The sequence below is a fragment of the Corvus moneduloides genome, chromosome 4 (genome assembly GCF_009650955.1).
Source record: "Corvus moneduloides isolate bCorMon1 chromosome 4, bCorMon1.pri, whole genome shotgun sequence".
Taxonomy (NCBI): domain Eukaryota; kingdom Metazoa; phylum Chordata; class Aves; order Passeriformes; family Corvidae; genus Corvus; species Corvus moneduloides.
In genome coordinates this window covers 61,366,689-61,392,257 of record NC_045479.1, presented here as the reverse complement: position 1 = coordinate 61,392,257, position 25,569 = coordinate 61,366,689, and the positions used below count along the sequence as shown (strand labels likewise).

The 25,569-nt window shown below is 38.8% G+C and overlaps 1 protein-coding gene across 9 annotated transcripts in view; it reads right to left on the bottom strand.

The window, feature by feature from the left end:
- The window catches only part of ATXN7L1 (ataxin 7 like 1), a 112,814-nt gene that overhangs the window by 29,790 nt on the left and 57,455 nt on the right, over nucleotides 1–25,569 (bottom strand). For 6 of the 9 annotated variants that reach the window (XR_004239779.1, XM_032107206.1, XM_032107207.1 and 3 more), the window contains one exon: nucleotides 2,400–2,622. Coding sequence is in view for 8 of the 9 variants with exons in the window: in XM_032107206.1 (XP_031963097.1) it covers nucleotides 2,400–2,622 (223 nt within the window). In the remaining variant the exon portion in view is untranslated. Of the gene's footprint in view, nucleotides 1–2,399; nucleotides 2,623–8,435; nucleotides 8,526–8,863; nucleotides 8,978–17,812; nucleotides 18,139–25,569 lie in introns of those variants that run through there. The other 3 variants (XM_032107210.1, XM_032107211.1, XM_032107212.1) reach the window with 3 other exon arrangements.

Genomic DNA, 25,569 nt, shown 5'->3' with positions numbered 1-25,569 from the left:
AAGAATCAGGCAAACCTAACAAAGGTTGTTCCAGGTCTGAAAAGCAATCATTAAAGTGATATAATTCCTGAAATAAGCTAATTTGACAATTGTCTGGAAGAACCTATGTCAAATAAATGCTTGGTATGAGATTACAATGTAACAGACAAAAGCATTGAAGAACTGGAAGCTTCTGAGGATGATAAACCACAACACACTTGGATACACCATGAATACTATTTGCATTTTTGAGACAAATGTTTCTGTGTCAATTGAGAATTTCTTTCTAAAAGATAAGACAGGAAATTCTATGGCTTGTACAGGCAGCTGAATGGAAGACAGAATCTTAAAAAATAATAAATTTCATGAATAATTTCACCTTAAATCAGATCTGCTGAATATTTGCTAAGATTCTAAATAAATATTATAATCCTCTGGAATTGGAACAAACACTTTCTTCTGTAACAGCTGTCAGCTCTCTATAACCTGTGATAATTATCAGACAGATTTTATTCTTTAACAAGCCATGTAATCTAAGGCACTTCACACTATATTTTGCAAGACAATTTCATTGATCTTCACTTCAGATTGTTTGTGATTTGCTATGTGGTAATTACAGTATCTTTAACTACTACATGCCTCATTTTTCCCCAAAAACAAACCAAAACTGCAGTACTATCTCCCAGCAGGGCTGCAAGAATTAGGCAATTCTTGGGTACAACTACTGTCATATTCATTGCCAAACAAGCAACAGAGCAATACAACACTTTTAAATGGTTAAATCTACCTTGTTAATCATCAGTAAATATTTAGGATGTTCCCAATAGAGGGAAAAGGGATTGGTGGAAATGCTCAGTTATTTTGTTCCCTTCCAGCTTTTACTGACTGCCAGAATGCCATCTGTTGCCAGAACGGAAGATATTGTTTATAGATTCAGTTAGTCTGCTGAAATGTGGATATGTAAGTTGCTGTCTGTAACAGGAGGAGAAATAGGTTTATAGTCAATACTGTTAATACTCTGAAGTTCTTTCTGATTTTCTTTTAATTAGACTTATAAAAGAATCCTCTTTTATAAAATTTATTAAATTGTATAAAATTCCCCTCCAACATTCAGAAAAAAAGTCACTATTCAGTCAATAATATTTGGTTTCAAGTAGTAAATGAGGCACTTACAGATGAGACAGAGGCTATTCTGCTATTCTAGTTAATGTGTGAGTGCATAGTCTAAACAATCAGATTTTCTATTTTCAGAATTTTATACCATAATTTCCCACAATGCTCATCATGCTTAAAAAGATGGTGGGTTCAGATTTATAGGAAGAATATATTTTGATCAAGTTTGTTCCAGTGCAAGGTAAATTCTACAGCTAGGCAGAGGCTGTTGTCTTTGAAATCAGGCCAACTTGTGTACGTATCAGGCAGAAAGCATGAGCCATTCCTTTAACATAATTTGAGTTTATTCTTTGTCTCATGAGTGAATGGTTTGCATTAAATGGTTTACTGTTTTAAGGCAGTTGTGTCCAGAAACGCTACCTTAAATCATGACCCTCTTATGCTAGATATGACATATAAAAGGGAAGGATCTGTATAAAGTAAGTAGATAAATCTTAAGAAAAAGGAAGTCTCACTATCTCAAATTTACAGACAGAGAACTGAAGCTGAAGAGACCAAGGCATAACAGAACCAGGAACTCAACCCAGATCTCAAGTCACCAACCTAATGGCCTAGTCTCAAAGCATCTTTCCTGTAGATAATAAAGACAAAACGGTTTCTTAAGGGATAAAATAGTGACCCAGTTCTGCTGTCATTTATATTTTTGCAACTCTGCTGCTATCATCACAGTCACGGGAGGATGGGCACGGCAGTCTCGGAGCCTGTATGTGTATATATATCACAGTACATGATGTAAGACACCCCAAAATAGTGATTTTTGCAGCCAGAATTTTCTTGTCATAAGGCACCAAACATTATCAAAATACAGAATGAACTCCAACAGCAGCTGCTATTGACGATAATTGACTATAACCAGTAAGTTTTCATGAACATCAATTAAGCCAACATTAAGAACTCAGCAAAAATTATCCTGTTAAACTGTTTAAAAGCATCAGTTCTAAAGGCTGATAGTGTAATGGAAGATGGACCTTAAAGATAGCAAACTGGGTCAACACCTCACTTGCTATATGCATCTTACAAAAACGCATTTGATGGAACATTGAAAAAGTAATCCAGTCCTTCTTGCTCTTCCTAGATATAATTTTTTTCTTCATTTAAAAATATCCCAGTTTCCTCCCTTAGAAGTACAGAGGCTTAAAATGTAAACTCAGGTAAAATGAGAATATGGATTTTTTTGATGATTCTGATATATACATAGGGATGCTTTGAACACCAACATCTTTGGCAACTATTATTTTGGTACTTACCATGGTTTATCCCGTGACACTTTTGAAGGAAAGACTGTGTGCTGTTTGCTACTGGAGGTAAGTAGATTGTCTTTGGGCGTTTTGAATGGCTTTGAGTTGCTGCTGACAGGGTTATGGCCGCTGATACAGGATTTCGGTTTCATCTGTACTAGGGATGTCCTGGAATTACAGGCTGGAGAAGCTGGAGAAGGGGAAGGTTTACACATTGAACCGTGTCTTCGTTCTGTAACAGAAAATGAATCAATTTTACAACATGTCATAGGCTAAAATTAAAAATGTAAGTCAGGAAAGAGGAAATTGTTCTTCTCTATGCTAGTTACAATGATTTTCATCACTCCAAAGAACACCAGTTCATTACTGTTGTGAATGTAATCAAGCCAAATGATAATTAGAGAAAATCAGTTCCATGAAGTGCTCTGAAAAAAGTGTAAAAAATAGTAAAATAAATGGCAATAATCTACCAGAAAATCTGTGTGAGGTGCACTTGGTGGCCCAGCTCCTTCATGCCAAGAAGAAAGAAGAGCATGTAACAGCTAAGACAACTCAGTAAAATGCTCTGTGACAGACATGAGATTGCTCCTATAATGGTTCAAGATGAATTCACGTGACCTGGTTATTGGGCAGTTTTCTTTATGACTATCTTGTTCCAATTTTAATGAGAAACTATAAGGAAAACGACAGGAAGACTGAAAAGTAGCAAAAGGTCTACTGTTCCCGGCCCTTCCAGAGAGGTGGGCTCTGCCTTGTTCACTTGGTTATCTCCAAGCACCATTCAAGGTAAAAGGGTTTTTTTCCCACACAGAGCAAATGGCACGTGCAAAAAAAACCCCAGGAAGTTTATGTCTCAGTAACAAACGCGGCATCCGGAGGTCAGCACTGCTCTCGCTCGCACCAGAGACCTCTCAAGCACTGCAAAAAAGCAAGGCCTGGGTGACCCCACACAAGACAGACAGGCCTCAGCGAAATTGGTTTGGTTTGGTTGGTATTATTATTTTTTAAAATATAAATGTCCTATCACTCTAATTGTTAAGTAGAAAGACTGTTTTGGCCATTCTTTACAAATCATATCTTTCTCCAGAGTAGAAGTGCCAATGCTTGGCCAACCGGCTGCATCAGTGTGCAGGAAGCAACAGGCTTGTGCTGAGAACTTCAACACAACTACAAAATACTACAAGGAGCTGACTTTTGCTATAAGATTTTTGAGGGGTTCTATAGGTCTTGAACAGTCCTGTCAGCCCTATTTGTGAAGCACCCTTTCCCCAGCCTGCTGACCCTGCAGCAAGCCAGCCCTGGTGCTCCCTAGCCAAAGGCAGCAGCGGGCAGCGTAGACGGGCTGGAGGAAGAGGAATTTTCCAGTCAGCAGGGCCTGGCTCTTTGGCACTGACTCCAGCTTGCTGGTGCCCAAACACCAAGAGCCTCCATAGCAGGCATCAGCCAGGTACCCCCACAACCAACACGGTAACCAAATGCAGCAAGCGGAATGAAATCGTAGACCGAGAACTTCAGACAAGCTGGAGTCTCTCGTTCAACATGCAGCCATTTTTCCTCGTCTAAAGCCTTCAGCACTTGAAGAATCCAAGTGGGTGCGCTACTCTTTGAGCTTGAACAGCATCACCCAGTCAGCCAAGAGCAGGTTAAGGAAGCACCAGTGACCTGCTAATACATGGGAAGGTTTTGTATTTGCATCACCAACCCTGCACTTGCAAGTTTGATATTTCAAGGACAACTAAGAAAAATTTTCCCACAGAGAATGAAAACACGACAATATGTCTGGTATCCTCACAAGTAAAAACTTGCCAGTAGCAGAAGGATTCATCCATGATTAACTTGCAATAGGCAAATACCTCAAGAACAAAGAGAAATGCTTAAAAAAAAGAATATTCCCAACTGTTTCTGTTAGATCTCCAAAGACTAAACAGAGACTTTTTCTATTTAAGATCAAGCACTTCCATATCTTCACATTCACAGCTTTAATTACCAATGCTGAAATTCCCTCCAGATTCTCCTGCAGCTGATGAACAAAACAGTGTCAATTTTTTTCAAATACAAAACTATCTCTCCTCACTCCCAAAATGTCCCCTTATCATTTGTCAGTTTCCACCCCACCACACACTTCATTGTGCAGTCCCTGCCTTTAACAGTCCTTCACAGGACACATTCATTTCACCTCACATTTGTGGTAACACCTGTGTAAGCTACACATCTGATTCTAAAATGCACAGTTCCATTCACAGACTATTTATTTTATTAAATAATAGTTACTGTTTCAAGATTTACCAATCTTCTCAGCAACTATTCAATCAATTTTAAGTGATTAATTTGCAACTTTCCCATTAATTACTTGAGGACTGATGAAAAGGAACTGCTATGCAACCAGCAAAATCAAGCCATATATAAAGCTAAACTTGGGAGAAAACATGATTTCCACACACATATTATATAAACTTAGGATTAATTACTCCAATTTTCACCACAGTTACTGGTTTTCTCAAGCCTGACTGCCTTCTAGTAAACTGTGTCATCGATAACAGCCCTATGGATATGTTTGGAAATGAAATATATTACTCTGTTATTAAAATTCATCTTCTGGAAAGATGAACATTCAAGATACTGATTATCTAAATTTATATTTTAAAGTCATCTAAGTATCACATGCCATAGCAAGCTATTTTCTAACAGTCTTTTTGTACCGGATTTTTAGTCAAGCTATATGTTTGGTGCTTTTCCCTAGGCAACTTTCTCAATTTATTAGCTCCCAAGAGCAAACCGGTACATTAACCTTGGATTTTTTACTCTAATATAGAATATGGTGGAAGAGGCACTGTTGTAATATGACACTATAATAAAGTGCATCCCACTACTTTAAGCAGATGTTTACTTAAAAGATAGGGAAGGAAAAAATTACTTATTTTAGCAGAGTGTGTCAGATTGGTGGTCATTCCTGAGATCAGAACCAACTGCTATAATTAGCATTTCCTTCTACTTCTCCTCTTCCCCAAAACATGGCTACATGTTTGAGCTGGGCAAGCATGGTTGCAAGAGGCTGTATTTGACAAAGGTATGAATTCTCAGACAAATCTTGATGGTGAGGGCATAAATTTTAACTAAATATTAGTATATTCCTTCTCAAGAACTATCAAGTTGCCACTCACTTCTTCCTTCCTTACAATGTATGTGGTAGCGAATCACCCTTAGATGCTGGTAATACGTTTCAGAGAAGTAATGGGAATATATGACAAAAGAAGAACACCATCAGCTGTCAGAATCAACTGCTTATACCAGGGTGGTGGTGGATCCTCTATCAAACTGACTTTTGTGGTCACATCTGTTTTGAAAATTTCTCACTAATTCGTCTGCTCCTATTTTACATATATACAAGGAATGACACACAATGTACAAATCTGCTATTATACAGCCTATGCAATAAATTAATGTGTGAATAATCAAATATTAAATATTTGATTAATCAAATATTAAATAATAAATATTCACATACTAGCATATCCAGGACATAATCAGTTATCTGTGTAACAGTTTCTATGCTCATTTGCAGTTCATATGTAGACAGACTAGAGCTAGTTGAGGAGGTAAACTCGTATTCACGCTGCTGTGGACATGGCTGTCCCTGTTCACATACACCAGTGACACAGGCAGTGGACATGGATGAAACTAAAGAAGAATGAAAGTTTTTGCCCCTAGAAATGATAAAACACTGCAAGGCAACTAAAGAACCAGTAACCATCACTGATAAGATACTAACCTAAATTCTGCACACTTTTCAGCAATGCTATGAATGTGTGCTCCAGCTTAAAATACAACTTTTCGAATTCATTTAAATACTTCTAAATGGATGCTTACATTCCCCATAAATAACAGCACATATTCTGTTTTGTTTCTAAATACCAGGTGCTGTCAAATCCAAGAGCAGAAGAGCACAATCAAAGTTACAATCCTCTTTACCACATTAATCCTTCTGCAACCTCTCAGCTGTCTCAGCACAGCCACTGTAGGCAAGTGACAAGCAACATCTGACTTATCCTGTCAAACAGTTAACGTATTAATGGCATTAATCTCGGAGGAAAGTTTAACACTCTCACTGAATTATTTCACTTTCTATAGAATCAATTTCAGATCAATATCTGTTATTTTTTCTATTTAGTGGCAAGAGTCTAAAAGCCCAGCGCTACATTCTAATGTGCATTGCAAACTCTGCATCAGTGGCATTGCAAATGATCCTTAACTATTCCAGGAGATTCTCCATGTCCTATGGAAACATGGATATAGTCCAACTTTCTCAGCCAAACCTGAATTGTTTGTAGATGTGAAGTCCTTATGTTGTTAGAGACCTAACAGTCCCTGAATCTCCAGAGCTTCTCTCCTATGCCCTGGTACTCCATTTTTAATCCTCCTTCCTGCATCCTGCACAATACAACCCCCTACCTTTCCCCAAATCTCTGCTGCAGCTGCCAAAGTCCTCCAGGTCTGCCTTTAAATCTGTAATTCCACTGGATCCTCTCTGATGGGTCACCAGGGAGTACTAGCAGCTGTTTTGCAGGAAACGCCACATCTCCTTCTAATCATAAGCAAAAAAAGCAAAGCAAGAGAGGGGCAACATGAGCTCCAGAGCCACAAGCACAGTGTGTGGGAAAATGAGGCAAAACCACATTCTGAGCAGAAAGTCTCTTTTCAGATTTTTGCCTCGACTCTTTCACACAAGATCAAACACTCACTTAGCTCACAGCAAACCTTACAATGACACTACAGCAAGTATGTTGCCAGTAAAATATGTCAAACATAGTAGTTTCCTACCAAAAAAGATCTTTATGTGATCCTGAAACTGCAGATATCTCTAATTTGGACTAGAAACAAAACCCCATTTCTTAGTATATCCCACCCACATCCACATTCTCACCCAACATGTGCTACTCAAAATTGATCAAGTGAACGGTTTTTGCCCAGTTAGTGTCTTCTCCATCAATATGACAGACAATCGTGGAGGAAAAAAGTAATGATATAGTTTGAGCATAGAGAAAGAGATGCTTTTCGTCTTTCAGTGTTTTTTTTTTTTTCAGATAGTTGAAACAAAACAAGAAAAAAAACCCTTAATGTTGTCTGAAGACAGATACTAAAACTTTGTCAGCACAAGTCATTTTGAAACATTACTCTTGTTTAGCATGATCTGACTTCCTGTGTACAAGAGGCCTAAAGCAAAAGCCAATTTTAGGTTGACCCATGAATAACTCAGAGACCCTGTGTTATGGATTATAGTTTGGTATTATACTTGGTAAGAAGAAACAAAATATAATTGCTAAAACTCAGAAAGGTAAGAAAGTTATTTGCTGCTAGTAAACATTTATAGAATAATAAAACTCCTTTTTAAGCTTGCATTCATCACAACACTTGAGTTCACAGCCCTTTTACTTAAAATAGCATAAAGTAACTGATCCAACTGCCCTTAACACAATATGAATACTGTTACTCCCCATTTACAATATTTAAGCAGATGGTAATGAAATTTAGTATCTCATAGTCTTGTTGATGAATATGTTACTCATGGTAACTCATACACCATCTATGCATAAATTACAGTTTTTCTATTTACATTATATCCTGAGGTGCTTTGTTGCACAGCCCTTCACTGTGTAAAGTTGAGCAATGTATACTTACAATTTCAATAAACAGTAAATGAAACCTACCACCTTGTACTGATCCCAGTTCAAAGTTTGCAAATGTACTTGGCATTAATCCTAATAAAACCAAAAACAGAAAAAAACCCCACACATGCCCGAAAAGCAACAGCCAGCAACCAGAAAATGAACAACCTAGACTCTTGCAGAAATGTGTCATTTTGCAGGAACTGGCAGCTGGTTCATAACAAGAATTCATAAACACCTTGTAAGCACTTTCATTTTGCAGCCACGGTCTGAAAAAACACTAGCAAAACCCGGTACGTGAGGTTAAACAAAAATAAAATTGGATTGGATTTGAAGTTAGCAAACTACAGCATAATGTTGCTAGATTGAAGGATAACATTACCAGCTTTTTTGACAAAACACTATTCCAAGTCCAGCTGAAAAAGTTTGGAAATAATATCCGCAAACTGTTCCACCCTTCTTGCACTGCGCACTGGAAAGGAAACAGCACAGTCGGTTTCATTTTGATACTTCTTGTAAACTGACAAAGGAAATAAACTGCCAGCTCCAACCCCCCGACTGATCCGCTGCACAAAACACTGCTCAACAATCACAAGCTTCATTCCAGGTCAAATGACATAATTGGGAAATTATCAAGTGCTAAAATAACCACCGTTCTGCTGGTGTTTATTTACAATAAACACAAGCTTCGCTTTCTGACAGAAACCCACTAAAACGATTCTCCATTTCACAAAGTCTACAAGTGAGTAGGATCAGCAAAATTATGCAAAACATCCTGCTAGAAGAAGAAATGTAAACTGAGCCACTTACAGAGAGGAGCAGGCTGCCAACTTAATCTGATTCTACGACGACTGTAAACATGTACTTTTGGAACGTGAAGCGATTCACATTGCCACAGATGCCGTCAGAGAAACACAGCAACGTGATTAGGTATTCTGCACACGGGGAAAAATCCGGCAGATGACCTGCCGCAGCAAATACCAGATCAGTGCTCGCACACACCAACTGTTTTGACTACAGGCACTTGTTAAGCACCAAGTTTCGGTCCTACCAGTTGGACACCAGAACTGAACCTGTGCCAAGAACAACACGAGCTGAAAACGGCTGCAGGGGATTTTTTTTTCTCTCTCCTTTTTTTTTTATAATTGTTGATACAACTCAAGTAACTGCAGAAATGAACCAAAGTGCAAAATTAAAAGCAGCAAAACCCATAAGTGTATATTTAGAGGAAGACACTGAATTTTTACTTCCTTGATCCAGGAAAGAAGAAGAATGTTTTTTTATAACACAGTAGGATGAACCTGATGTTTTCCTGGAAGTTTTTGTATTTCGGGGGATAACCTGGCATTTGTCAGGGTAATTATAAAAGACATGAGAAATAATCCCTAGAATATCACTATTTTACACTAATGTGGCCAAGTATCTTAAAAATGGCAAAATTCCATAAAGAGCCACACACAAGCATTTCCCAGAACACTTTCATTCCTCTTGAGTAAAAAGCATTAAAAGAAAGAAGGGTCAAATGGAACTCCACCATGTCAAAAAATGCTTCAAATAGTGCCATTAATTATCCTAAATGTAAACTGAAGCTTCTGGGTACTTGCCTGCTTCTTTCACAAGGATTTTGAGATATAAGTATGAAGCTCCAAGGTATCACTGAAATATCGGAGAGACAGGAAAACAATAGAAGTGTGAATACCCTGCCCTGGTGACAATGTCAGTCTTCACGTAATTGAGCAGGAAGACCTGGGTTTAACTGTAGTGCCAAGGCCTGTTTCTGCAGCTATAAAAGGGGATATTAATGATTTAGGGTATTATACTTGATAAAAAAAGGAACTGAAGACTTAAGTAGGAATTCATCACTCCTGTAATGACACAATTCCACACGTGTAACCAGCACTTGCCACCTGACATACTGCTACTGCAGAAAAAATTACAGTTTTCTAAGTCGTACATATTTTTCAGCTCAGCAAGGCCAAAAATCCCCAGGCAAAAAAGAAATAACAGAGCAAGTGAATCCTGGCTACACACTTTTTTGAGTGACAGCCTACCAAAGAAAAGCAAGGAAAGCTTATGCACAGAAATTTCATGTTCTGCTGGAGGCAATGCTCAGGTAAGCCCAACATGAAACGAGAGTTTGAGATAAATAGCACCTCAAACCTTATGTCCAGTGCTTACACAAGGACAGCCCTCACCATCCTTTTGCACCAGCATCTTACTACCCCTGACCAGCATTCCCATCATTTTTGTACTCAGAGGATGGAAATGTATTATCAGCCCTAAACTTAGGTCAGACACATCAGGTGAAATTCTAAAATATTTCTAGCAATCAAGCCACGGTACTCTCAAAGGTAAATACTGCCAACAAATCAGAATTTTGTGGGTGATTTCATATGTGAAGAGAAATCTTTTATTTGGCTAAATGTACATATTTACAAACAACTCACCTATTCATTTATTCAAACACGACTTAAATAATAACACTCGAGATGGTTGCAAAAAAGAGGAAAACTTAATATTGTCATCCTCTCGTGCTTTGTACCATGTAACAGACAAGCTTCCTCAAGCAGATTTTTCACATTCAAGGTCATCTAATGACATATATTTTTATTTATTTACTTATACTTATCAGGTAGAATATTTCACTGTATCTCTATTCCCATCTTTAATTATATTTACATAACAATAACAAAAAAAGAGGTAATTTATGTACATTATTGTTTTAAGAACTAATTGTTTCCCCTCATCTATCATAAACCAGAAAAGTGATACTTCTTTAATGCTTTACTTAACCCAAAAATATATAATGGCATTTCTTTTTACAGATAAGAAAAGATAAGCCATCAAAGTGTGAGATGGGACTACTGAGCTGGTTCGGAAAAAAACAATGCTGTACTATGACTTCAAGAAAACAGGCTATCCTTTTTAGGTGACATGTTCTTAATCCGGCTTTGTGCAAAACAGGACATCAGATTTTATTCAATATCAAGATCACATATCACTATTTCATTTTATCATTCCTTACAAATAACTTAAAGAGAAACAGTATAGCCCAGAATAATAGATTTGCAGGACTTGCATATAATCTGTTGTTTAAACCTTCTGGCTTTTTCTGTTACTTGGGATCCAAAACCAGCACCCAGTGAATCAATGTATTTCTTAACAAGCTGTTTTCTAAGCACAGAAATAATGGAATTTTTTTTTCTAAAAATATGCAGGTTTGAATGCTAAATTGCTCCATTTCTGTTATCCCGAGCTTCTTTGTCTCCCAGCACCCTCATTGTTTCATCCTGTATCCACAGTTCTTTGTCCCTCTCCCCAAAGAGACAGGATAAGCTCTGTTTGGTCTGCAGGTAGACATGTGCCAGCTGTCTTCTCTGGGCCACATTATTAAAGTGTCTCCTCACAGTTGCTGATTTTCACAAGACTGCTGAAACTTCAGATTTTTGAACCAAATTAGCAAAGAGCTAAAAATTCTCAGACAAAATAGATAATAATCACATAAGGTTTATTGCTATTATTATTTTTATTACTAGTAGCATTATTACAATAATTATAATATTTTAGGAAATCCAAGCTAAGATCTATGTATGATTTTTTTTTACTTGCTTTTCTCTGTTTGCAACTCCTCATGGGTGTTCCCAGGCATCAAATTTATTCCCTTGGAACATTCTGACAACTTTTCAAAATCCAGGTAACCATACAGATCTGCCCAACTAAGGACACTATTTTGTTTTGGAAATTGAATAAGCTTACATTTAAGTTTCAATTGGCTTTACAAAAGCAGCATAACTGTCAGTTCAGAGTATTTCCTCATTCCAGACATTCTAGATAAATCAGTTCACTCATCTTTCAGGCATGTTATTTGCCAAAGGTAAGAAAATCTATTATTTAGAATGCTGGATGAATAACAACAAGTGATAACCCCTTAAAATGCAGCCGCTAAAGTGAATGTGCAAAATAAATCCTGAAGAGGTCACTTGTTCGTGTTTCCCTCATTACATATAATAGCTCCTACAAACAAGAAACTAAACTCTAAACCTTCTACAGAAAAAAACTCAAGAGACAACACTGAAAACCATACCCAAATACAAAAGTGGGTTTGTAGGGCATTTTTAATCTGTTCCTCTCCCTTTAAAAAACTCTTTAGTTCTATATTTGCATACAGCTTTTCAGTTCTAAAGTTGGTTTTCATTTTAACTTGCATCACTTATAACTTCTAACTGTGCAAACTAAAGACACTCAGACATAACTGCACATGAATGAAATAAATGCAAATCAACCTCTGAGAGTACAAGGGACAACTGCTTCATATTCTGTCTCTGCATGCACCTCTTGACCATTCATCACTGCAATGAACTTCCCATACTACAAATTATTTATTTTGGGTAAACTATTTCTCCATTCATAATTTAACAAATTTCCCATCATTGCTTGGAATGAGAGTTTTTTATGTCTACAATATTAAATGTCTGCTATACCAATATAAATATAAATATAAATATAAATAATTTTTTCTCAGATAGGCACTTGTGCAGTTTTTTCAAGTTCAGGCTTCCCAAGTTTGTTGAAGCATGGTCAGTGTTTCAGATGCTGTGTGAAGAAAGGTATTTTCCAAGGCCACACAGCCATTAGAATGCAGATCTTACATTAAAGCATTCCAAGTTCATTCACCCACTGATGCTGTCTCTGTTATAGATTAATGTGGCAGGAATGGCACAGGTGAAAGACACAGGTGATTTCCAGTCCAACTACCTACCAAAGTGCATGAACTGCTGTGACAGCACAGCTGTGCAATTCTGTTTTCCCTTCTCCCACTTCCAGTGCCTTGAACAACCTGTCATCCAGTGCGGGTGGTTCCAACTTTCCATGCATCTTCTCAGAAGCATACACATACCATATTTTAGAAAAACTTTTGGTTAAAAAAAAAAAAAAGTGTAGGTGCTGACCAGCTGAAGATACAGGATATTTTTCTTATGAGGCATTCTAATTACTCTCTATAATTACTTCTACAAGCTCATTGGGGAAAAAAATCTCATTAAAATAAGGCATAGCTCAGGACAATTCTTGTGAGTTTTAACATGGACAGTAAGCAAACAAACCAAGATGATTAGAAGTCCAACTTAAAGCAAGTCCATACAAATGAACCAGTTTTACCTGAAGACATTTAACTATTATAAATGCAACAGGATGTCTCTGAGAAGCAGCATGCAATTAAGTATCTTTCCAAGGTATCAAATGTTTCATGTGTGTCAGTAATTTTTAGTTTAAACCACAAGAGTCAATTGGAGCATAGGTAAAACATTAGGATGATTATTTCCTACCCGGATTTAGCTGGCTTTTCATAGTGCTAGAACCTGGTTTCATCCATGCTTGGTGTAACATTTAACTTCAGGTGGGAAGAATGAATAGGACATATGTTTGTCAACCCTTGGTCAGCCAAAAATGACTACAAAGAGTAAGCTTGGAAGCTAACAGGAAGAAGAGAACAATTTTAAGACAAGGATTTCAAAGTGGGTTATTTATAGAGTCAACACTCAATTATCCATGGTCAGATTATCTGTACCAGAGATGCAGAAACAAATCAGCTCCAGCTGGGCTCATTAGCAGAGGTGCAGCTCGGTGCAAATGTTCCTACACTTCCAGGGACATTGTGGGTTCAAAAATTACGCAGCATCTTTTTTTTCAGCATAAGGCTGAAGCCCTTTTTTCAATCTAAATGAGTCACTTTGGTTGTTTCTGTATAGCATTTCCAAAGGCAAGAGCACTGGGGAAAATGGCAAAGACTTCAGACGAAGCCACCACTTGGCAGTGTTACCCCCATGCTCTGGGTCCCAAGAAATTTTATTAACTCAGGCACAGCGTCAAGCCTGAGCTGGCTGTGTGCATTCCTGCATTCTGTGTCAGGGCTGCAGCCTCCGCCAGGGAGCTGGGTGCAGACAAGCACCAGATACTTGTGACAAGGCAGGAGCCAGGCACCAGCCAGCATGGCAAACAGCAGGCACCTCAAATACAGCTGGGGTGGCCTCCATGGAGAGGGACTGAGCCGTGAGATCACTTGAGATTACAGTTTAAAGTTAAGTCATTTAAACCAGGTATTCTAAATAAGAGAAAAATTAAAACAAGTACTTTTCTAACTTCAAGAAAAACACGGCCACAGCAATATTAACCCAGCTTGAAGCTGTTTTCCTGGCCACAATGCCAAAAGTGTAATTGACAGTGAAATACAAAGGTAGATAAAAAAAAAAGGAAGGAAATGGAAAAAATCCAACATTACATTTCTTACCTACCAATTGCTTCCTCTGAATCAGACTATCTGTGTTCTTGCTCAAGGACTGAAACCTTTCTCCATCTGTCAGGAGACAGCAAACTCTAGAAGAGACTCCAGAAGACTATGATCTTCTGGAAGTTGTCCCTTCTCATCAAATTCACGTTCTATAGTTGAAAGAAATCCTACTGTTTAGAGATAACAAGAGATACTTCTAAATTGGAGGAATTTGCGATTTAATTTATTTTTTTCCAGCAACGGGAGTCACTTGACCAAAGAGGCAGGGAAAGGACAACAAGCAGGATACTGGCATGATGAATCTCAGCTATAATCAACTGAGTCCAGCTTGATTACAGAGGAGGAACTAAACTCTGTATTTGGCAAATGGATCACAGAACAAGTCTTTTCTAAAGCTTTTTGCTGAGTCTGCCAATTGTTAGCTAGACCGTACAGCAGATTTAACCAGCAATGGCTAACAAGTGAACCAAAACTAACCATGCCTGAGCTATCATCCCTGGGATTTGTCTACTGTATCTAAATACTGAGAGAAAAAGGTTTATTTACACTGAACAGCTCAAGTAGTTTCAAATGATAGCTAGAAACGGAGGGTCACAGAGTGCAGTATGAGATAGAGGAAGAGGCCAGAAGATCATTGTAACAGTTGAGGAAATCTGCAGGTCCTAAATCGATGACCTTATTACTCCCCTCCTTTCCTGCTCCCTAGTCCTAAAGTGCCTTGACTTTCCAAGTCGCTTAAGGTCTGAAAAAAAAGTAATTCAAGGAAAAAAAACGCCTCAAAAGCAAATTCACTATGATAGATATTACTTAGTAGAGAACTCTGGAAGTTTTAGTTGCTCTTATTTCTCCTTACATTTCAGATTCCTAAATGCCTGCTGCCTAAAAGGTGATAGTAGTGGCAGTTACAAAAGGTCTGCTGTCAGTCTTTGCTGTTTTACCTAAGGACATGAAGTCTAGTCTCAGTATTAGGGACTAACATATTTTGAAAGGTGTAACATTCAGCAAACAAAACCAGAGAACAGGTCTGCTGTACAATATTTGCAAGTTTCATGTATGTTATTTATCTTAGAATACACACTGAGGACAGCAGCACAAGCACTAGAAGGGGAAAGACTCAATTACTGTAAACAACTGGGAACAAAAGACTGTTAAACATTCAACAATCACATCAACAGGTTTAAAAGTCTTTACCACTTGTTTACTGTAACAAGATTAGGTCAACACTCCCCTCTGTCTCTTAGCCCCATCAAAACAGGGAAGATCATAGAAATAAAAACCACTGCACTAACTCACTCACTCACTGAAAAAACTCCATGCCCTGCTCAAAGTATTGGAAAGATACCTAAGTATCAGGGGCTACTGCCGCAGTAAATTTCAGCCTGTAACTTCCAGCTAATTGGCTGCACATCTGTCAAGCACATACATGCGAACCACACTTACATAAACTTTCTGCTCCCTTACTGCTCCTCCCACGCCAAGATATCAATTCTAGCCAAGAACTTGATTAGCAACAGACTATGAAACACTTTCAGAGAACATCAGAGGTGGCACTTAAAAAAGGACAGTGAACTTTTATGGCCTGAAGGCCCCAGAACAAAGTGTGGCAGCTGGCACAGGGCATTGCATGTTATAGCTGCAGTCGTACCATGAATCAAAAAGAGATGCAATTCCTTTTTCTGCTCTTCTTCCCTTTAAAAACATTCCTGGCACACCTTTGGCTTCAACCTGGTATTAACCCATGGCTGAATTACAGCGTATGGATGGAGATCGGGTACATTGTATAACATAACCTTGAGTCTTTCAGCAATTGCTTCCTAGAATAGGCTGCTCTCACCTTGCAAGTACAGTGGGTATTGTTGTCTCCAGATGTAGCCTCATAGGTTCAGTATACTGAAATAGGCCTGCTGAGCCCTCTTTCACAAGGAATCTTGATTCATCCTGTACCAGGGACCTCTCTCATTAGCAATTTTATGCCAATTTATGAGTTACAATTATTTATTACATGCTCCCCCACCCCTTCCTGGCTAACTGTAAAATTATTAAACACCAGAGTTACATGGACTACTTTTGTATTATTTTGTATGGCTTCTGTCTACCTCTTTGTAATTACCTGTCAAAATCTGTACACAGTGAATTTTAAACAAATCATTCTATGCCGGTTTTGTATTTTAATTAAATATAAAGCAACACTGGTTAGATACCTCGGGACATTTCTCGCTTTACAGAAATCAGAGCTCTTTAACAGCCAAGTATTTCACAGACTTAGACACCTCTATCAGATAACACTGGTTTCAAGTAAACAAGTAGGGGTTTTTTTTTTCCCTCTGAAAACTCTAAGGAAGTTTTCTAGTGTCACTTAGATTTATAACCATTTAGAAAAATGTAACAGAGATACAGAACTTTACATTTTTCTCCTTTTAAGTTAATTAGAACAAATAGAGGGAGGCTGTAATCCATGCACACAGCAAGTAATCCAGCTGTAATTCATACTACAGCACAGCAGAGGTAAAGCGGTAATGCCGACATTAAACCTGATACTATTTAGCCCTTAAAGCTTGCAGGTAATCCCTCTCTTTCCAAGAACTCCACACTGAGAGAAATCAGATATATTTAAAGAATAATTCAGTATCATGAAAGTAGTCACTTTCTTTTAAATTAAGCCTAGACATCTAGAGCCATATTGAGGCTTCCAAAAGCAAACACTCAGCAACTGCCTTGTTCATGATTTTAAAAGCTCTATGGAATACATATAAAAGAGGGCATAAAAAAGTTGACAGCTGCCAATTCAAGAGTCAGCAGTTTCCCACTATAGTAGCACGTTTTGTTTAAACTACTTTGGTACCACTGTCATGTTACTACTCAAATTTTTAAAAAAACCCCGTGAATTACATATTTCTAAAACACTACCTATTACCGATGTAATCAGACATAGTTTGCATTATTTTTTAAAGCACATTGTCACATGTGAAATATACCAAAAAAAAGGCAAAACAAAACCCAGAACATAAAAACACATTACATACTTAAGGGAGAAATCAAGGTGACTTCTTGAAAATATGGGTCTTGCTAAGTTTCTAGTTACCTGCATCCATTTTTCTTTAACCTGTCTGAGACTGCTGCAAACAGAGCTTAGTGTCTGCTCTCAAGCTAAAAATCTTTGCAATAATTGGTGTAGATTTGTGCAGATAAAAATAAAAATCACAGACTGTATTAGATGCCAAGACTGTAAGCAACATGAACTATCATATCTGCACAACAGCATGCTGATATAGTTGGGAAAAAAAAGTAAAAATAATCACAGTACAGATAACCAAGGGTCAAAGTTCTGGTTATGCATGAAGTTTCAGTATTGGCACTTCCTGTTCTGAGTCTAAAATACTCATAATTAAATCTATTTTGTCCTTCTTTGCTAAAGTAATGAGCTGCTACTCTCTCCCCACCTTCATAGATCTGTACCTGATTTGCTCACTTACATTACTGTGAACCATTAGGCCAGTTTTAAAAGGTCTTCGGTCCACAAGAGGCATTGCCACAATCAGTCACGCAGGCCAGGGCTGTGCTCAGGCTTCCTGCACAAGGCGCAGCCCAGGAGCACCCTCCCGGAGCGGGGCGGGAGTTGGACGGCATCCTCGCACCCTGGAACGCCTTAGCTACTTCGGACACCGTAGGTGTTGCCGACAGCCCTTAAACACGTGTCACCTCCCTCCGCACCGCGCAGGTATGTGAGGCTGGGGATGTTTTTCTCCAGCAACAGCTGTGTCCTACAACCTCCTGCGGCTCCTGCACCAGGTTTCTCACGCCGCTCGATCACAGTAGCAACAAAGCAAGGCAGGATCTGTAGCCATCCTGACTCACATTCAGCCCCCCGCTGCAAAACCCACCAGCAGCACCTTCCCCTGGCGCGCTGACAGCTTCGCCTGCGGGGCTCCGGGCCGTCCTTCGGCGGGGGCCGCCGGGCCGCAGGCGCCGTCAGCGGCCGGGAGGCTGCCGGGAGCGGCGGGCCGGGAGGAGGAGAGCGGCGGGCCGGGAGGAAGCGAGCAGAAGGCCGGGAGGGGGAGAGCAGCGGGCCCGGAGCTCCCCCTCCCGGACCCGCCACCGCCGCCAGCTCCCGACATCCGTCTTTCTGCTCCGTACCGTCCCTATTCACGCGCCGAGCAGGAAAAGCCCCAACAGTGAAAAGCTCAGGATCAGCAGAGTTAAATGCAAAACTCGTTTCACTTAACTCACGGTTTTTCTCCTGAAAACTTGTCAAACTTCTAATTTACTTTTGGAAGGCTTAGGGAGAGCCAGTCCTTCGACCAGTACTGCCACAGCTTCAGCCGCTGCCGGCAAGGATACACACGCTGTCCACGTGAGCTCCAAACTCAGGTTCCGAACTCCACACAGTAATGTATGGTAACTGGTAACAAAAAATTAAGCTTCTGAGGATCTGATTATCTTTGATTTTTACACAGTGGAGTACAAGCGGACCCAGGATTAAGATCCTGTTACAGTCAGCTGCTGGATAAACACAAGGTCTTTATCACCTATTTTTCTTCTTACAAGTACTTCATACTCACAAGTATGCAGATATCACAGCTATGGTGCCACCACCCAAAATAAGAGGTTCAATCAACAAGCTGAGCTTTGCTGCGGCACAGCTCTACGTGTTAAAGCATCTCCGTGCTAAACCCTCAGCCAGCTGACTGCTGCTGGAAATGGTGGGTTCCACGTTACCAAAAATACTTCCATTGGCATAACTCTCAAGATTTGCAATGACAGTGTGTTTAATGTTTACCTGATACCATTACAAGTAATTTTTTTCAATTATATTTAAAAGGGCAGCCACTCAGCTCTTCTCACATACATGCAACTCCTCTTGCAGCCAAGTAGTTGTTGGATTGTCCACTGAACCCAGCCAAACCCAGCAATTTGCAGCAGACCAGCATGGGACCTCAGTTTAAATGCAAATTTATTCTCGCAGCTGTGTCCAACACAAAACACACCAACAAATGCAAGCTCACACTGCAAGATATTTTACAATGTTTTAGGATTAAATTCCATATATTTGAACACATACATGGAGTGGTGTTCCTCAGGAAATTAAGCTGGAAGATGTCCTCTGGAGTGCTGCATTCCCTGGCTGCACACCCTCCTGACTATGCAGGGATCCCAGTGGGGCAGCAGTAGGGATGGCCCCAATTTATTAAAGTTTCTATCTTAATCACAGAATCTTCTGCCTGAGGCCTTGGAAGAAAACAGGGAATGTGAAAACAGAACCAAATTCTCAAAGATTAGTTAGAGTAAGTAAGCTCTTCAGAGGGCAGTATGGGTCCTTCTGGCAGTGATTTCAATTGGACAGGAAAGAGAACTGGATTCAAGACATCCTGACCCACTGGACTCAAAAATGGAGCCCAGAAATTTAGTCAACAGATCTTTGAAGGTGCATAACAAGTTGGTTTGTGGCTTTGTTTGTTTGTTTGCTTTGTTTTAAATTTAACTTGAACATGGGAGGTGAAGTAAAAAATAAAACACTGTATGTTTGAGACATAAGTCTACCTAAATAAAATAGCCCTGAATGCTTCTGGGATTCCTGTGTAGGAAATCATTCACTGCAGGTATAAATGCCTCACAGAAGAGGCAACCACTGAAGCCAAGGAATAATGAGACACAATAAAATACGGAAGTATAAATAAGCAGAAGAGAAACAATAGTAGGTATAAAAATAATAGGCAAGTAATATCAACATGCAAATAAATAAGACAAATAGGTAAAAAGTTTAAAGCTGACTGGAAGAAAAACCCCAGCAAAAATGTACATATGTAAAAAGCTCCAGCTAAGCTGAGAAACAGAAGGCTGAAAGAAACTACTGGTAGTGTTGTATAACTCCATCACTTTATGGCGAGGACATTACACACTACTAATACCTATTTGTACATCTCAGATTCATGCCTGTGGAGCAGCTGTCAAAGCATGTTGTAACACATAATCCTGGGGATCCACAAGGCTGCAAGGCTGCTGCAAAGTGAATGCTGATTGCTGCCTCACGTCAGCATGTGATAAAGGTCATATCACAGGTCTTGAATGGCCATAAAGCATTGAGTGGTCATGAATATTTAGAATATACCATGGTTACGTTAAGGAAAGGTTAACTTCTACAAAGAAACAAAACAACACATCAGTATTTGAGGGGGGGTGGGGAATATGCATAGTAATCATGCAAACAATCTAGCAGAAGTAAATTGAAAGTGATGCTTTCACTATCTGAAAATAAAAATTCATCTGAAAACCAAGGATGATATTAGCTTTTGTTTAAGGCACAATCAGGACATTGACAGTTTCTGTACCTTAATATTGGGCATCTCAAGTGATCCATCAATAAATCACCTAAACCAAATATTTCAGGAAGTGATAACCAGTACTTTAGTTTTCAATCTAAAAAGGGAAATTATCAACAATATCAAGACATTTATTTAAATAGGAAAGGCCTTCCACAGTTGAGCTGAAGACCACAGTTACTTTATAGACTAACTTCTGTAAACAGTTTTCTTTATACAGTGTGATACTAACAGTTTGTGCTAATTCACAGACAAGTTCTACATTCAATCATATTGAGAAAACTGCACAGTAAATAATTATTTTCTAACTCCAGAATCTTAATACAGAAATTTTTGCACAGAACCTACAATCTGCAAAAAGGCTAAGAACAAAACTAGTCAATAGTTAAAAGAACTATTCACTGCAGGTGATATGGGGGAAAGGATTTTTTTTGGTAAAGGATCACTTTCTTTGCTCATCTTGCAAACTTTAATTAAGTGGCTATGAAATAAGGAGTAGCTAAGAATGATTCTTTTGTAACCTGATGTTTTCAGGCTATCAATGTGTTTCTAGTTATAGTAATAATACATAAAAAAACATTAATGAGACTGCCTACTTAGCAAAGCCTAGATACAGACATTAACTTGCCTGATGTCAGCAAGAAGTTAGGATATCAGGGTGTTTTTAAGCCTATCTTGAAAAGAAAATATCTGATCTCTGTAAGTAAGTTTTGGACTGACAAAATTGGGTTTGTCTCTATTGAAGAAAAAAAAGTGATATGCAAGCAGCACTTTATGGAGACTCTTATGCTGTGCATCAGAATACTTCCATAGAATTTTCAACAGGAGGCCCCAAATTTAAATATTAAGTGCTTTCCTGATGGACACTGGCATTATCAGGCAAGCTTGCACATTTAAGCTACCTGAGCCAGCAACATTTCTTAGTACCCGGCACGCAGAAACCACCTAGTCTGGAATGTGTTTTGGGACTAAAACTTTAAAATGCAGAAACGAGAGTCCAATCTGTTGAGAGTATACATGTTTCTTGCTAAAGCTGTGCGGGCCTAAAATAGTGCTAAAATTAATTTTGTTTCGTTGTACTGCTAGGTAGGTCAACATGCAGGGTTTTTTCCCCACCTAGAAACAAGGCTACAGCTTCGGCAATTCAGCACCAGCAAAACCAGAAGAGACTTCAGGCAAAAAACTTTAACCCAATAAAATACCAGCATGTATATTTGAGTGGCAGCTGTATGAAGTGTTTTGGCTTTTTCTGTATCTGTACATTAATCTCACTCTGAACCCCAAATCAGGTTTCTTTTGTTTCAGTACCATGGATATTTCAGCAGCAAAGGACAGAAGAGAGGTGTTAGAGAAATGCGAGTCAGAGTGCTTGGGACAGCCAAAATTGTACTGATTTTGCCTGTAGAGATTATTTCAGAAGAATCTCTGAAGCTCTAACTGATCATTTCTGCAGACATCTTACCTGCAGCAGAAGAGAGGGGACCCAGATTTCTATGAATTCCGAATATCCTGACTCAACTCCTCCAACAGATCAAGCATCTGATCAAAACACACTCTACAAAGCTGTGTTTATGGCCTATAAGACAATCCTTTTACTCTTGAAGCATTACAGACCTTCATAAACAAATCAAACTGTTGTACTGAGGAAGCTCTGACTAACAAGTGGTGCTTGACAGACACTCAGTTATGCTTACGTTACTGTACAGATGAGACTAATGCCTCAGCAATCCCAACTTTTCACAGCAGCTCCTCCAGAAACCCCATGGGATTCTGGATTCATATTTAATCTCTTGGAAAAATTAGGAATGCTGGTTTACTTGAGGAGTGCCTTAGTACTGCACAATCCACTCTTAAATCCATAAATTAGACTATTATTTTTGGGAAATCCTAGAAGAACTGAGGTATATCCATACCCTGAGATAGTCCCTTTTTTCCCTGCTTATCCTCTCCATGTATCAGAATTTGTCCATATTTGAGGCAATGAACAGCTCTTCCAGTCTGTTTCACTTGATTTCAGTCAGTCCTTGCATGAAGTTTGCTCCATCCTACTCATACAGAGATTTATGACAAACAGGGTTCTCTCCCTTTGCATTCTCTATCCAGGCCAAGAAGGTGTTGTCCATTTAGGTGTCAAAATGTAAGCGAATCACATTTTAAAACCAGCTTCTAGCAGCATAAGAAAAGACAACCTACCCTCTGCTTTCTTAGGAAAACATCATCTTTTCAGAAAGTGTTTATTTAATGTCTAGCACAGGATTTCTTGTTTCTTGGTCAGGCTCCCTAGGGGTAAGACCAGTTTGTCTTATTAAAGTTGGACTATCATAACAACAAAATTAAGAAAAAAGTTCTGTTTCCATTTTGAGTTGGACACAGCTTTCCTGCTGCAAACCTTCTAACCTAAACTATCTAGGCAAGTTGAAGTACCAAGAAGTGATCCCACAGTCCTTCCAAAATAGCTAGAGTTAATATTGTACAACCATGTAAAACCCAGTCTTTGTTCTCAATTGCTTATAAATGATGATTTCAAACACTTGGGCACCTCACCAGTACCATGAGTTCAGCAGTACCACTGCAGGTGGCTCAGGTACTTCACTTAGGTACACATCGTGCTTAGGCACTTCCAAGATAACCAATGAAACTAACCCAGCAACATCCTCCAACACTTAAAACCTGCAATTCTTCAAGTGAGCTCATGGAGACAACAGATCTTTTAGTACTTCTGTCATACAACGTTTTCCACTGCTCTATGGCTCTAGAAGTTTTTGAGTATTTAAAAATAATATTTACTAATATAATTTAGTGTGATATTTAGTAAATTAATAATGCTAAATGATACACAAGGAGTTAATGAATTCACAAGTAAATGATGCAAAAATAGCATTTCTTACAGGAGCAATGCTGCTGTACATTGAAGTGGTTTCTGAAGTTTATTGCTTTTGTCTTCATATACATGCTGCTTCCTTAAGGTGTTACAGGGCCTCAGATGTATCTTTTAACTACTTAACAGCAAACAAGAGCAAATCTGTTGCTTGATGTGTGCAATGCTGCATACACCTTCACAAGCACCCCGACATCGTATTTCTTAGCTGTGAAATTCCACAATGACAGGTACTAGTTGGTATATCTTACTGACTTAATTCAACTGATAATAAAGGGTTTATTTCAATTAGTCTCACATTAGAATCACTGATTTAGATTTAAATTAAATTCACATAATTTTCATGTCCTGTGGGTATGCATGTTTTGACAGTACTGCAAGAATGTGCTGCAAGTTGCACAGAAATTGATTGAAACCGTCAAACCAGTATTTAATTGCTTGCTGACATGTACCTCAAAAATAGTCCAGAGTGGATTTATCTGAACATACAAAAGTACATGCAGAAAACACATTTTAGTCATCTCCATGCATTGAAGAAACACAGGTTTTATTGCTACATTTTTAATTCCTGAATCAAACACTGCAGCTTTTGCCCATCATTTACTCTATGACCACATGTATCACCTCAGACTTAGAGAATTCTTTTCTCTGTATAATGGATATTATAAAATAATACTTCTAAAATTAAAAAATAATTGTAAAAAGTTTTAAACATTAAAGATTTCCTTACTTATTTTGTTCTGATCCCCAGCCTTTGAAAAACTGTAACATCTGTGCAGACTCATTAAATACATTTGCTCAGATAACATACAAGAAAAGCAATCCGTAAGCAATCTGTAAAGTTCACAAAGTTTTTGCAGAAACTTGTATTCAATCTGTTCCTCCTCTCCTGAATTCAGCGCTGCAGAAGGCAATATTCCGGACATGCAGTCCAGCAGTCCTCACCACTTTTTCCCCACTTAAATCTCATTTTCTGTAATTTACAATTTTTACTTTAATCCTAATCAGTCAGAATGTGTGAAGTTTTAGAGTTGTCTTCTAGACTTTCTATGTCTTCTGGTAATTTTAACAGGCTTACTTCACACATTAAAACCTACTCTTCACCACATCCCTCCTTAGGGCTGTGAATTTCTGTTAGAGAAGAGCCCTTTTGGGCAAAAAAAAATATCATGTTGCCACCAATTCTTAGATCATAGAATCACAGAATGGTTTGGGTTGGCATGGAGACGCCCTTAAAGTCATCCAGTTCCAGCCCCCTTGCCATGGGCAGTGACACCTTTCACTAGATAAGGTTGCTCAAAGCCCCATCCAACCTGGCCTTGAACATTTCCAGGAATGGGGCAGCCACAGCTTCTCTGGGCAACCTGTGCCAGTGTCTTACATTAAAGAATTTCTTTTAATAGCTACTCTTAACCTGCCCTCTTTCAGTTTGAAGCCATTGCCCCCGGTTCTGTCACTACATGATCTTGTAAAAAGTCTCTCTAAAGCTTTCCTGTAGCCCCTCTGTACTGGAAGATGCTCCAAGGTGTTGCCAGAACCTTTTCTTCTCCAGGCTGAACAAACCCAGCTTTCTCAGTCTGTCTACACAGCAGAGGTGCCTCAGCCTTCTGATCATTCTTTGTGGCCCTCCTCTGGATTTGCCCCAACAGGTCTATGTCCACATTATATTGAGGGCCTCAGATCTAGACGCAGTACTCTCGGTGGGTTCTTCTGAGAGCAGAGTAGATGGGGAGAATCACCTTCCTCAAACTGCTGCCCACACTCCTATTGATGCAGCTGAGGATATGGTTGCCAATATATCAATATAGTGATGTCAACAGTCCGTAGGTACCAACTTTAAAAAAAAACCCAACTCAAATCTGAACAGGCACAGCCCAGAAAAAGACCACTTTAAGATAAATTCAAATGGTAAATCTTTCATCTTCAAGGTCAGGTGTCCTTTTCAAAAGATGCTTTTAAGAGCGTAGTTTAGAGAAGACAGGCAGAGCTGAATTAATAATTAATTGTGGCTGCTGTTCCCTGTGCAAGTGCTACT